Source organism: Lutjanus erythropterus, chromosome 21 (genome assembly GCF_056507025.1).
Source record: "Lutjanus erythropterus isolate fLutEry1 chromosome 21, fLutEry1.hap2, whole genome shotgun sequence".
Lineage (NCBI taxonomy): Eukaryota > Metazoa > Chordata > Actinopteri > Lutjaniformes > Lutjanidae > Lutjanus > Lutjanus erythropterus.
In genome coordinates, this window is record NC_139337.1 from 26,014,831 (window position 1) to 26,030,387 (window position 15,557).

The 15,557-nt window shown below is 39.6% G+C and overlaps 1 protein-coding gene across 1 annotated transcript in view; it reads right to left on the reverse strand.

Moving 5' to 3' along the window:
- Positions 1-14,467, reverse strand: part of myo3a (myosin IIIA) — a 70,484-nt gene extending 56,017 nt beyond the window's left edge. The window contains exons 1-3 of the mRNA XM_084747164.1: positions 14,372-14,467; positions 12,101-12,284; positions 8,332-8,466 (exon numbers count right to left, since the gene is read on the reverse strand). Of these exons, the coding sequence (XP_084603290.1) occupies positions 8,332-8,466; positions 12,101-12,284; positions 14,372-14,373 (321 nt within the window). The 5' untranslated portion in view covers positions 14,374-14,467. The remainder of the gene's footprint in view (positions 1-8,331; positions 8,467-12,100; positions 12,285-14,371) is intronic.
- Between the last annotated feature and the right edge of the window lie 1,090 nt (positions 14,468-15,557).

The following is a 15,557-nucleotide window of genomic DNA, read 5'->3' on the forward strand; positions in this document are numbered from 1 at the left end:
TCTCTTTGTATTTGTTTTATGTCTATTTTCCGTTGTTTTGTCTCTCTGTGATTGTCTCTTTGTAGTTGTTTGTTTCACTTTGTGGTAGTTTTGTGTCTCTTCATGATCATTTTGCTTCTTTTTGTGATGCTTCCCGTCTCTTTTGGTCATTTTGAATATCTTTGTTGCTTTCCATCTCTTTGTAGCTGTTTAAAATGTCTTTCTAGTCATTTTGTTGCTCTTTGTTAGTGTCATTTTGCAGTTGTTTGTTCTCATTTTGCATCTCTTTGTAGTTGTTTTCCATCACTTTGTAGTCATTTTGTTGTTCTTTGTAGGTGTTTTTCATCTCATTACATTTATGTTTTCTCTTTGTGATTATTTTGCATCCCATTGTAGTTGTTTTGCATCTCTTTAAGTTGTGTTCCATTTCTTTCTAGTATTTTCTTGTTTTTTGGGTTTTTTTTTTTTGCTCATTGCAGTAATTTGATCATGTTGTGGTCGTTTTGCAGGTGTTTGTGGTTGTTTCAAATTTCTGTACAGTAATTTTGCATTCACTTGTAATTATTTTGTGTCTCACTGCAGTCGTTTTGTCTCTCTTTGTGGTTGTTTTGCATCTCTTTCTGGTTGTTCCCTGGCCCAGGGCCCACATGGCCACTTGGGGCCCATTTCATAATCCCTCCATCCACTACATGCTGAGAGTGAAGCAAGTCTTTGACCTTGAATAAGCGATGGCATAAGTTTTCAACGCTGTGCCTCAGTTCTGTTTTCTATCTGCCTATCAATCTACCTATCCATCAGGAGCCCAGAGAGCTGTTGCAGGATGGATGGCATGTATCTCAGCTGCCACATGGGGAGCTTAATCACTCCTCCTCTCTGCTATCAGACGCGCAGACAAACTGCAGTTAAGCAGAGAATACCAGTGAGGCTTTCACGGGCAGCACAGCACTCTGACAACGAGCCTCGCCTGACGTCAGTCCACATCACTGCTGCCATATCACCTGTCATCATTAAATTACACAGGGCAGACAGACAAATCCATATTAATGAGAGGTGCTGTGCCCTAGATTTAGCACAGCTAAATGTTAGCGCTCTCACCTTAGCCACAGAGCCCACTTCCAGAAAGTGATGCTCGACATGAACATTAATTATTTGAGATGTGGTGAAGACTCAAACCTCTGCAGAGTGGAAACGACATATGAAACTTCAGAGCTGGTGGTTTAATCTTAAAGCAATCTTGGACAGATTAAACCAGATTTCCTATGAAGTAAGAGCTTGGGCACAGACACTCAAACACAAATGGTTTGAGGGTTCTTTTCTGAACCACATGACTAATTCCCATTAAACTGCACCATACCATTAAACTATGATAGTGATTGTAAAAGTCAATGGGGATATACAAAGCAGCTGAAGCGATAATAGCTTAATCCTCTAAGTCTTGTGGGAGGAAAAAGGGGCTAATTGGTAACGTTAAAACGTCCCATTTTAGGTTAAAGTGATTATTTCAAGTGGTGTTGAATGAGGTACTTATCCAAGTGTATTTCCTACAGTAGATGACGGTCGGCATGTCCCCAGTTTGGAGAAGCAGCAGGACTATCAGTGTAGGAAGCTAGGCAATGTACTGCTGTGGACGCGGTCAGCCAAACGTATTTTAGCCACCCAAAAATAATCAATAACCCTTTAAGAGTACACTACATTTAGAATATTGTCACTGCTTTATCTTGCTGTCAGACAGCCTTTCCTAACGGGAGGCCACTCTTACATAAGAATTACTGCACAAAATGTTTTAAAGGGATAGCTGGATTAACTGAAGTCACACAATGACACAAATAAACACACCAATCGAGGCAGCAACTCCTGTGTTCTGGAATTTGCCAGTGGAGTCTGGTTGGTTTGGAAAGAGCAATATTTGGCTCGTATAACAGCAGTTTCTCATTGGAAAAGTCTGTCTGATGACAAGGTAAAGAGCTGAAAATATTCTAAATATAGTATACACTTCAACTGATATTAATTTTTCTGGCGGTGGGACTTTTTTGAACGGGGGTCCACCTTCTGCTGTAGGTAATACACTGAATATGCAAGTACCTCATACAACCCCACTTCAAAAAACCTGAACTATCCCTTTCATGTCACATATGGACCTTCATTAGCCTTTCATTATACAGCACATTACTACTGATTTTCTTCAAGATTTTTTTTTTCTGCCGACTGTCAATAAGGCATCACATAAAGGAAAAAAGCTCTCAAGAGTAAAGTTAACATAGCCAAGCCTTAAGCAGAGCCTTATTATTAGGTAATATCCCAAATATAGGCTGTAGAATTGTGGAGAAACTCCAGTCTAATAACCCTGGTAATTATTAATTATAAAAAAATTTTAAACCATAGATTTGCTTAAAATCTGAAGCAATTCTAACAAAAATCTCCGTTAAGATCCATGTCTTCCATCTTCATCTTGAATATCACATCGAGTTTCCACAGAACTATCAGTTTTCAAAGAAAAAAAAAAACCTGAATACGCTGAATATTGAGTGGGATGTTCTCCATTACAAATGAGGTCAGGTGCTTGTTCAGTCATGTAAATGAAAGTAGTCGATCAAAGACGTGTAAAAGTAGTGGATGAAACACACGTGAAGATGAAATAAACAGGGCTGCCCCCTGACTCAGTGAGGAGGAACCACAGCGGCCGTTTAAAACACACAGCTGCTGACTTTTTACTCGACTATCTCTGATGTCTCCTGCGCACATAAATCCATGTCGTATGTTTTATTTACTGTCAGATTACTGGACATGCGGAGTTGCATCATGTCTGCAACACTGAATAAGCGTGTGTGTCCCTGTGTGTGAGACACGCTGGATGGTCTCCAGAGAAAAACACTCCTATTGTTACTGCGGCCTTATCGTTTACACGAGCATAATGGCCGAGGTGTCTTCTTTCTGACACCATTTATTGAAAAGCCCGAACAAGGAATACCATTTTAGACCTCATTGTCAATTAATGACAGCGGAGGTTGGGGTACGAGGACGAGTCAGGACAGAGACTGATGGGGGGTAAACTCAGGCCACAGCGGTTTATTTTTGACTTTTAGAAGATACAAAACAGCAAAAATATCCAATGTGAGAGGACAAACAAAAGGTCAAAAATCAGTGTCTCTGGTTGCGATACAAACACAAAGAAAAAACATCAAGTATTAGAACTTTAATTTGCTTATTATTATAGTATAATTATAATATTTTGGTTTGCCTGGACCAGCTTTGCATGCTTGGGTTTCTTCCATTCCTCTGTCTGACAGGGAGCTGTTGGCTGGGCTGCTCAGGGACATCCAGGACCTTGTCCAGTGTTATCTTGGCTGTGTGCTTCAGCCATTGTCATGCTGAAAGGTAAATCTGTTTACAAGCCTGCATGTGCGTTTGCTCTCTTAGTAAACCTCTGTGAATTTTCGCTGCATTCAACCTTCTCTCAGTCTTGATCAGTCCCCAAATCACAATGTTTCTATTGCCACCTTCTGAGGTACTTGTACTTTACTTGAGCAGCCTATTTCGATTTTATGCTACTTTACACTTGTGCTCACTACATCTCAGACAGAAATATTGTGCTTTTTACTCCCTACGTTTTATCTGACAGCTGTAGTTACTGATTAGCTTGTAAAATACAATGAATTTTTAAAAAGCAAACCAGCAATTTTCAACCATTTTAACTTAGGACCACAGATACTTTATGTAAATTAATGTAGCAGCCATAATATTTTGAATGCAGGACTTTTACTCCTTCATTACAACTTGTATATAGTTGTAAAGATCTGTGCATTTCCTCCACCACTGCCATTAATTTTCTATTCTTCTTTGACTGTGTTTGGCCTGTCACATGGCTTGTTACTCAGGAATTATTCTTTTCAGCCACTCCACCATAAAGCCATGTTTAATGTAGTGCCACAGGGACAGTTTGACAAGTTCTTTCGTCTCTGCAGATTAACTGAAACTCTTAAACATGCCAATGCAATTTTGGTCCTGATAAAGGCCCTTCATGCCCAGTTACTTCTTCCATTTCATAATGGCACAGCCCATTCATTTTTAAATACTTGCAAGAGTTCTGCCTGTGTATAATTCTCTGTGAAGAGTTAAATCTTATATTATCAGGCCTTTTTAAAACACCTACACAGGTAGAAGAGGTCGCTCAAATTTGTTTAGCTACTGATATCAGATAATAACTGAGCTAAACCATCAATATATATCCAGAGTCTGCAACAATCTCTTGACTGTCACAAAAGATGTTATGAAAAAGTTTGGATTCCTTAGACCTCTTTCAAATTGCTCAATGTTTTGAATAAATTCAGAGGAACAAAATTCCCTTTTCTTATGTCTATTTGTCTTGGTGATCCTTCACTTCTTAGATATCTCAGTCCCTCAGATGCAGAGCGGATTCGGACAGCGCTCATGCTAGGATGCAAACTAATGATGTGTGAAGGGAAGGCCTCCGATGCTCCCTCTGTCAGTTCCTGGTTTAGTCAGCTTGGTCAACTGGCGGCATTGGAAAAGCTGATATTCAGACTTATGAATAAAGCAGCCCTTTACATGTTGAAATGGAATAATTGGGAAACCTTCATAAAGGGCTCTGACATAAGTTTGACTCATATATAAACCCCTCACTTTCTTTTGCTATTTAGTTTCAGTTTTAGTTAAAGGGCTTGTTCTGCACAGTTTATGTATTTTGTCTTTGTATTTTTTTATATGTTAATGTATATGTTGAGGACTCTGTATTTAGCACCTTAAAAATGATAATAAAACTATGAATCTCAAAAACAGCTCAGTGTTGTCACGATCAAATCTCTTCTGTCATCAGAAACGTAGTGGGAAAAGCATGAACAGCCAAAGCTGATGAATCACAGTTCACAGTTGGTCTCCATATGCTTCCTCTATAACTGCACACATAACTGTGCACATCAGGAGCAAACCCCTCCACTACACCCCAATGCAGAAGTAAAAATCTGGCTTAGAGTCTTTCCTATGACACTCAGAGACTGCATGAACTAAATGCTATAGATAGTTCCCGTGACTAGCTAGCAAAACAGAGGAGAAGGGGTGTGCGGAGAGGGTGGAGACTACTTGCAAATTCCTGAATCCTTGAAGGCTAAATGAAGACAATGTGTAGAGCTATATGTCAGCCATTTCAACAAGGTATTTTGACTTATTTCACAGGGAAAAAAAAAAAAGATGTCACATGTGTCCTGCAACATTTCACAACAGAGACCTGCAGCTTTTGGCCAAATATAAATGACTTTTCCATGTAAGACTCATTAATTTCTACTTCTAGTAACATTATTGTTAATGGTTGTAACAACAAAGCAGCAGTAAAAGAAGTAAAAATATTATCTAAATTCTGAAAACAACCATTTTAATTTATAACTCAAAGTACAGTGTAGTCACAGAATAATGCATTTTCAATTTTAACATCATGGAAGATGAGATACATCTTTAAGATGAGTTTTTAAAGGACGGACTAATCATTAGCCTTCATTTAATGGGGTCTTTGGATGAAACATGGGAGCTCACAAATGACATGCACATCCAAATCAGGTTTTTATTTCCAATTAGAGAATAAAAGTCGCTCCGTTGTCGCTTTCTTTGAAGTATTTTTAAACTCGGTGTGAGCAGAATTAGGCAGTCGTACATGAAAGCTGGCTCATCTGCGCCCACATCCGCTATCATAAAGGAGCACACTACAGAGGCGAAGCCAAAAGCTTGCAGACCCCAATGAGGGGCTAACAAAGTAGAGGATGCAATTTGTATGAATTCGGTTCATAATGAGCGGCCTGCTGTCAGCGCAGGGCAGAGAAAGGCTCCTCTCAGCAGAGCTAAAGGATGGAAAATTACAGTTTAGAAAGGAGGGACAGTAACCATGGTGAATGACCACCTCACTGCCTGCTTTCCTGTCTCTTCACGGCTAAAACCCCTTGTGCATCTACTTCAGAGCACGCACACACACACACACACACACACACACACACACACACACACACACACACACACACACACACACACACACACACACACACACAGCCACTTCCTAAACTGTCAGGCAGTGATTTCAGCCTCAGGATTAGCCACCAGATTTGGACTGCTGGCAGCAGATTTTTGCAAGGGAAATGTTGAAAATGGATATGCAAAGCACAGAGGAAACAGGGAGTAAACAAAGTAGCAAAGCTGAATGAGCTCTCCTAACACCAGATTTGTATTTTTACTCAATAATTCTGACAGATAAAACCTAACACGATAGAAATGTAAGGGTGTATCTGATCAGAGAGCGGCCTTTGTTTCCCCGTGATTCACTGTGTGCTCTGGTTATTCAGCATCTTAGATTGTACTTGATATCCGAGCAAAGTAATTGCAGGGTCCTCCACAAAGGTCAGGAGGAAGGACAGCGATGAAAAGGGAAAGAAACACAAGCTGGAGAGGTGAAAACTATCTACTGGGTTAGCATAACACTGCTGCTGCTGATGCAGAGTCCACTGAGCTTGGATTACAGAAATATGGACACTGTGTTCTAGCACTGCTGTACCTGATAATGGAAAAAGGAACACGGTTGATGTGGAAAGGACATTTCTTTTTAAGGTGCAGACAGAAAATGCTTCTTGGTTGAGACCAAAGCAAATGCATGCATACACAATCCGCTGAAGGTTAACAATGCCATACAAAATGAAATTTTAACTTTTTTTCTTTTTTTATATCCTCCTGCATTTTCGATTTGTTCTCTTTCATACTAATAACATTCTGTTGAATCAGTTTTTGCTGCACAGGGACAGAGAATGAAAGAGTATGTAGGCCACGTACGAGTTGAGGAACTGGACATCATTTTTATGAGCTCATGCAAGGTTTTTTGTGGGTATACTTTTTAAATTACCTCATAAATAATAACATGTTTGGTCCAAAGCAGTGGCACAAATTCAAATTCAATTGGCACAGCAGTGCTTTGAGCTAAATGCTAACATCAGCACCATACATGTATAACAGAGAACTTGGATATGGCCACTCTGCTTTACTTCCCATTTTTCCCAGTGGCCACTAGCGGTACTGAAACAAAGTAATTCCCCTGCTTTTACCCCTATAGAGTTTTGCAAATCTAGGGTTCCCGTCTAGAGACAACCATGCAATAGTTATGAAGACATTTTCCTTTGAAATGAAAATAACAACCTCCAGGAGAGCAGTCTGTAGGACTGATCCTCTGGAGATCCTGGATACAGTATCTGTACCAGATTTCATTGCATTTCACTCAAAAACAAAAATACCAACTTTGTGGCGGCACCAGAGGATAAATCACAGGATTTCATCCACTGGAGATCATAATTGGTTGTACAACAGCTCCTGGCAATAACCGCCAGACTACCGGATGTTAAGATATTTCAGTCTGAACCCAACTGACCCATCAACATTGTCCACCCTTGAGCCACAATGATAGTGTGAAGAAAAATGCTGTGACACTTTCCCAGCATTTTTGTTTCTTATCAACCCTCCTTTGCTGAGCATGTTTACCCGACAGCTCAGGGTTTGCACTGCTCTCTATCAAAGCGGGGACACAAATTACATGGTCAGAAAGTCAAAAGGCAAGAAAACCTGCATCCGCCACCACGTCGGACCCCACGAACACTTTCTCTCCTCCGAGGCTGACCTCCATTACATGTTTGTCTGGAGTCTGACATTTGAAAAAGGCTATAGCTGGCAATGAAATATGAAAGATGGAGAACAGGGGTGCTGGAGGCGAGGCTTTTTTAGATGTACAGAAAGCAGCTGCAGCAGCAAGGTCCCCTTGAACTTTCGCACAAAATATCACAAACTCGTACCCGCATCTTGCCATTCTTATACTGTACATCAGCAGGTGCAAGAAAACCAACAACATTGACATATGTTCTATCTTTTCCACCATTTTAGCATACTCCAACCAAAGTCCAAACAACCTGAGACATTTGGGCCTGTGCTGGTGTATAGACTAATGCACTGAGACAGTCCCTACAACCAGAAATCCCTGCTCTGCTGCTCTCAGCAGGGTGTCACATCAAGCGAGCTAACTTCAACCCCCAACACATGCATGTTGTTGGCCTGAGACCAAATCCCCCAGGTGGCCTATAGGTAAACTCCTAGACTGCTCGTGGTGGCTTAAACTGTTGCATAATCCCTGGCCAGAAACTGCATATACCTGGCGAGACATGCTGTGTGAAGTGCAATGGGACCTTTAATCTGCACCTACATGCTGTTTGTCTGCACGATACAGACAAAGTATACATGCAAATGCCATTTGAGGTCGAATATATGGGTTGTGGCGAACACAAAGTGGCCTTTCTATTCAAATATAGTGAGTGTTCCTACCTCCAGTACGAGCCACAGCTGATCTCCACATTTCACGTCCTTCTTGTAGTACATCCCGTAGAATTTGACAACATTGGCGTGGTCAGAAAGAGCTTTGAGGATGTTGTACTCTGCTTCGATCTCTTCATCAATATCCTGAAAGACAAGGACACGCAAAGTCATGTTTTACTCCATTTTACTTTATGCCAAAATATATCAAAAGAACAAGAGAGGCAGCAGATCAAATGGTGGTGGTACCAGCTTTACAGATCAAAGAAATAGTTTTAGTTAGGTTCTTGCCAAGAGTTAGATCAGAATATTAATCCATTCTCTGTAACACTTTATTTGAAGAGATGTGCATAACACTATCACAGCCATGTCATGACACTTGTCATGAATTGACAACTTGACATCAACCTTGGATGACCATATTTTCAAAGGTGTACCCGACGGTCATGTGTGTGAACATGCATGAGTTTATGCACGCTCCACAGGTGTTTTCATGATAAATCAGGTAGGTTATTTGTATCGACAGTCTTGGTTCTGGAACAAAACAGCTTGATGTGCATCTGAAATCAGTGGAGGTATAAATATATTTTAATCTGGTTAAAGCAGGAAAGTCAGTAAATCAGTCTGCACTGATCTGTGAATGAATGTGGGTGATTCTTACAGCTGTGCACAGCTGCTTTATACTGTATGAAAAGATTCTGCTTCAGTTCACAAAATCTCTGATGCACCTGGAGGCAGCAGCACCACAGTACAGGCTGCTACAGTACAAAGTATGAGGTGAGATACATTTGAATTATTGCTAAAATAGTGTTGGTCCGATGTTATCATCACTAAATCGATTTCTTTTTATTGCTGAGCTGTTTCAGAGCAATGAGAACATTGATGTAACCGGTCAGAGTCTATTTAATGATCACAACACCTGCTGATCTTCACCGCCATCCATTTCTTTTGCACCTTGCACTGCTACACAAACACAAACCAAAACAGCGTGCATGGAGACACAGTCTGTGTACCTCACTGTACCTACCACCTCCACGTGTCATATTTTTCAAATTTAGTTAGTTAGCATAGCATAAAAACCCAGAATAGAAGGAAACAGCTATCCTGGCTCTGTATGAAGGCAAACAAAATGTCTACCAGCACCCCTAAAGCTCACTAATCAATATGTTTTATTTGTTTTCTTGCAAAAAAAAGTACAAAAATGGCAAGATTTTGTTGTCTCTGGACAGATTCACGCTAGCTATATCGCCCTGGTTATCGTCTTCATGCTAAGATAAGCTACCAGTCCCTTTGATCCAGCTTCATATTTGACAGACTTTTATAACAGAGGTATCAATCTTCTCGTCTAACTCTTGGTAAGAACTCAAATAAACAGTTGACACAATTTATCAAGTCCTCATCACTGACTCTGGACTGTAATGTGGGTGAAAAGGGCAAATCCAGGACATTTTAATTATAACAATTATTGAATAGGCTAATCTTCTACTGTGTGTTGGAGCTCCACTGTATAATTAAGGCAAACGAGTCATGGGTATTTTAAATTGAATGTTGCTGGTGTATATTTAATCTTTGAGACATATAAAACTTCAACACACACACAAATTATTCAGTGTAACTATATCACATCCTGCAATGATGCTCGTTCTTTAGACTTTAGGAGCTGTTGTCATTGCAAAATGCTAATGTAACATGACATAAAACAATATTATACTGGTGCAAGAGTTAACAACACTTATGCACTGTGTTTTAGTTCAGAATTGACCTTGTTCTATGTTCTATTGTTTATACAGTATCTGAAAAATTAAATAAATAAATAAAACTCTGTGCTTTACACCAAAAATAGAGAGGCCATTGCCTGAAACCAAACCTGTAGCATATGAGGAGACTTTTCAATATAGTTGTATTGTAATAGGTCCTAAATAATCAAACCAGTGATTAAAATGATGGTAATGATGGTCCTCACAGACTAGTGGTCTGAGGATAATCATTTCTCAATAATGAGAAACAGCAACAAATTCACAAAAGACTAATGAGAGTTTTATTAGCATGATGGTTGGATTTAATGGATGAAAATGGTTGCTCATTAGAGCTGCTAAATAAGCCATACAGTTCACTGTACCCTCAAAACAGACAACAGAGGAGGTGTTATCAGTCTATGATGACACAATGACACCATCATATGAGATCAATGATTACCTTTAATAGCTTACCTTGGTTGATGTCATTTTAAATGGGCACATATTGCCCTGTAATGTTCTGTAATTGGTAAATCTGGTCAAAATCTCTGCTTTATACCATGGATCCGTCCCACGCTGCAAGAAAATAACATAATGTATCTGTGCTCTATGTCAAAATATTCTCGCTTTAGGCCAAATCTTTTTCAAACACTTCTGCATAAAGGCATCAATGTGTTTTGGCTCAATGCTAAAACAGTGCACAATCAAAGAAGCCCAGATTTATGTGTGCTGTGTGCTATTATGAGTGCTGCCATGATACACCCCACTGATGATGAACAATTCATCAGAAGCTGTTTGCAGAGATCATTCACTGATGGTTGTAGATGGAAGAAAACTCCTTTTCTAAATCTCCTGTGCAGAGAGGAAGGCTGCATGATGTTTATCTCGCCAAGTGCTGAACTAATGAGTCAGTCACGATGCTGATGTTGTATCAGATCTACCAGAGTTCTGTCGACATAACTTTTTACACCTATTTCACCAATTAAATTCCTCAAGGCTCCTTTCTGTAAAGTCTTTCTGCTGGTAAGGTTGCAGGAATGTTGTGTGCCATCCACACCACGAAAAATAACTAACAATACTTATAACAATAACAATTACAATGTAGCGTCCTCAGTGATGAACAATGGCAATCTGTAAACTGTGGTGCCAAGCATGTGCTGCATCCTCCAGCTGAGTCGGCAGTTTGGGAAAATGGTACTGATGGCTTGTTACTGCTGTCTTGCAGAGACGAAAGTTATGAGAGTGGTTGTCTTTAAAGACAAATTTTGTTTATACGTTAGTATGAGTCTACCTCGATTAGGTGGTATCCTGGTGATCGTCAAAGAGGACATCAGTAAGGACCAGACAAACTTTGAAGACCCCATCAGTGCCAAAGACTCTTTGACAGTATGTCTCAGGTAAAATGATGTTTTTGCAGCCTAATATAACATCTAGCTCTCAGTGTTTCTATTGTTTATCAAACCGCTCGGCGATCCCGACAATATTGTTCACTGCTGTCATTGTTGTTATAGTTGAGGTAGAATTAAAGCTGCACAATTAATTGGAAATTTATCAAAATCACAATGTGGTTTTCTGCAATTTTCAAACTGCAGGAGGTGCAATTTGCCATCAGGCAGGGACGTCTTGTTCTACAAATCAGATTCAATCTTCATTTCACAATTCACAATCTTCAGAGAGTTGGTGCAAATATACTGACTAAAGCAAACCATAAAGTTAACAAAGAGTAAGATAGATGCAAAGAAAAAAGAATGGTTGGCCAGATTTGATCTGTGTCTAAATCTCTGAAATATAGAAGCTATAAATGTGACACATTCAGAGCCAGACGGCAGTAACTTGTCTGCCCATGTGCCTCCACTAAGGACGTAAACACACCACAAGCTTACAGCTGCTTTAACAAGCAGCACACAACACGTGCATGACACAGGGTGAGGATGTTATCCAACTTTAGAAGCAGTCAATTAACTGAGCAGCGTGCAGCCTTCTGCCAGGTTCCCTTTTGTTCATGTCATTCAAACTGAGACGTAACGTTCATGTTAAGAACTTACATGAATGGGGTCCAGTATCTTTACAGCTGCTTTACTTCCATCAAGTTTGTTGAGCACCTTGTAGACTTTTCCGTACGTCCCTTTCCCGATTGTCTCGATGATTTCCCAGGTGTCAGTGGGGTCAGGAAAGTTGTCAAAGACAATCGATTTCCCTGATTGTGGAAACATCTTCAGGAGAGATCTCCTGTGAGAGAAAAGAACGTGTTGGGTCGCCGTTAGAAAAGAAGGAAAGTGGCAACTCGGAGAAAACAATACAAACAGGCTGATGATGTGTTTAAACTGATATTAATCCATGTGAGAACTTAGTAAACATGTTAGTGAAGAGCTCAGCTAAAGGAGCCTTAAAGGGCAGTATAAATGTACACACAGAAACACAGGAAATCATGTTGATGCAGACAAAAGGACTGGTATTAACTATCAACTAATGACCGCACTATACAGAAATGTAAGGAGATGAGTGGCTTGTTTTGTGTTCAAAGTGCTGTCATGCTGCTTTGTTTGGGAATTAAGCACATGAAGTGTTTAACCACAGGATAATCCGGTGGTAACTGGATAGTTGGGGGTTAATTTTTGTAACACATTAGCCATAGAGGTAATTGCCAGTAGGTGAAGCTATAAAACTCTCAAACACAGAAATACAAATGTGTCCACCTTCTTTTAGGCCTACACTTGCCTCATTTATCTGTTTGGAGGGTTGGTTGTGCACATCCTTAGGAATTAATGATGCACGTACGCAAAATGGAATACACACATGAATGTTAAGGACATGTGACAGGGTCAGGGGTCAGTAAACACGTCAGTAGCAACAACAATAGTGGAAAGTTTTGAAGACAAGCTCACATAAACTGTATTAAAAAATATACAGCCCATATACAGTCTATGCAAGCTAATGCACAGAGCCCACAATTGCCCACATCTGTTATGCATCTTTAGTGGCATATTTGTCAAAACAGCTGCTGAAGTATCCCTGGAAACCTGCAAAAATAAATGTAAAACGAGTCTGAGACCGTTACGTCCACACAGATCTTGGGAAAACAGAGTGGGGATGGTGCCGATGGTGCATTTTGTCCACCTGTCCCAGACACCTAAGCTGGCTAAGCAATTTTATCAATCACCCGTCTGCTGAGCCCAATTTTCCACCAAAATAATACAGTACGTTTTACGTCTAGTTCTTTACGGTGTGAGTTCTCTGATGTGTTCCATGGAGGAATCCTTCAGTAAGGCACTTCGTACATGAGAAGTATGTGAACACTTCTGATTATGATGCCACCAGTTCTCTATAAGAATATATGTGGTTAAAAAGACTTTGGAAGTTCAATGGCTGGTTTGAGCCAACAAGTGTGTTAATTCCTGACAGAGTGTTATGATGCACCACATTCTTGTGCAAGGCAAAAAATGACAACCAACTCTCAGCAATATTTCTGGGACTGATCCAATCATATTGAATTTAACACGCTGTATATGTGCTGGATAGAGATAAATGATTTTTAGGATTACACTGTTACAATGCTGGATTAAATTTCTTTTTGGAGCAGGACTGACTCATGCTGAAATCATGGGGTTTTATTATTGAAAGATTTAAAAAGGCTTAATCAACACTGATGCATCCATGGATATTGATACTAAGTGCAGAGCCTTCATGCAGAAGCTGCTAAGAATTTATTAAAACAATCATGGCATCCAATGATCAGTAGCTTTCTCTAATTTCATAGTTAACAATTTGTCAATTACACCATGAGAAATTGCAATGTTTTGCTAATTTTTCAGACTGTTCTGTAGTAACTTTTCAAAAATAGTATCTGATAACTGACAGCTGCAGAATTGAGACTTCGGCCATAAATCTCTTGATGTCTGCTAGTTGTTTCTTGTCTCTAAACTCTCAAAGGGGTGTGTGTTTCCTTCTGTCAGAGTCTCAATTTCAGAATAAACTCAGTCTGCAGAAGCATGTTGTTTTTATTGTGCATTTGGACCACTGTTGTAACATTTATCACACTGTGTCCAAATTCACAACCTAATACTATAAACACAAGGTTATTAAATGCAATAAGAGGAAAATAAATAGGATGTATCATTGCATGGAAATGAGTAAAGGAAAGTTAGTCAAAAAATCAAATCATCATGTAAAGGAAACACTGTTAAATCCTGCACAAACACATCTACACACACCTTTCCTAAACAAGATAAGATCTTCTCTCACAGTTTTGCATTCAAAACTGAATCCACACTAAACTAAAACCATAATAAACGCAGAATAAGTTGAAACAAACTTACATTGTTCTCTACATAAGACTTGGAACATTTTTAAAGAGTAATTAATCCATTTCTGTGCAAAAGGTGAGCATGGAGGCAGTGTTAGGCCGGCCTGGCCTGGCTGTGAGTGTAAACCACAGAGGGGGCGGAGCTAACCCGAGATAATCTCACCAGCAATTCCCCAGCTCCAGGGCTGCCATTGGAAACCATCTCTAAGTGGTGGAAGATACGGCGGGATTAGTGGGAATTAGCCACTGTGGCAGGGTGAGCCTTTCCCCATATAGACGCCCATTCATACACAAAGGAAAGCTGGTTAGAGGCCCTGAGCGCACAGTGCTGCAGAGGGCCATTCCTCTTTTTATTATCAGTAGTCGCTTTGTTTATGTTCAAGGAGTGGTGTTATCTCACATTCACTTCACAGCAGTTATCCTATCTGAACTAGTTATGATCATTATGGTGATTTAAATTGGTGACTGTGAATAAATCAGACCAGATCAGAGTTGGAAAACTTTACAAAGTAAAAGAAACCACATGTTTTGTTACACATTTATATTTTTTTTTCATCATTTTAGTCTTGCTACATCTTTTTTGTCTCATTACATCTTTATTTTATCTTGTTTTACATCCTTTTTTTAAATCTTGTTTTGTCTTTTTGTCTTGTAAGGTCTTCTGTGTAATTGTTGTCTTGCTGTCTTGTTATTGTTGAAGTCAGTCTTGATGTTGGGAGGAGGATGCAAAATAAAAATAATCAATAATTTTCCTCAAAGACATTAAAACTAAAATAAGGAGCCTATTTTGAAATATAATGTAAGGAGTCAAAATACAAATATTTGTGTTAAAATGTAGGGAATAAAACAAAAAGTTGTCAGAGAAATAAACACTGAAGTAGGGTACTTTAGTTGTAAATACATAAGTAAACTACAGGTACCTGAAAACTTAAGTAGAGTAGCTTGTACTTAGTTACTTCCCACCTTTGCTCCAGGCAGAGATAAAACTGGCAGACGCTGACGTTGTTTTCCAGAGATATTATCAGCCACTGTCCAGCAATTAGATTCCTACAGATGCATCCACATGCAGGTAATTGCACTCATGTTAGTCTAATGTACAGTGGCTGAGTAACCTGCAGACATCCTCAATAATACATCACTGCCTCTATATGTGACAACATGCTGTGACACATGAGACAGGAGAGCGAAACCAAAGGACT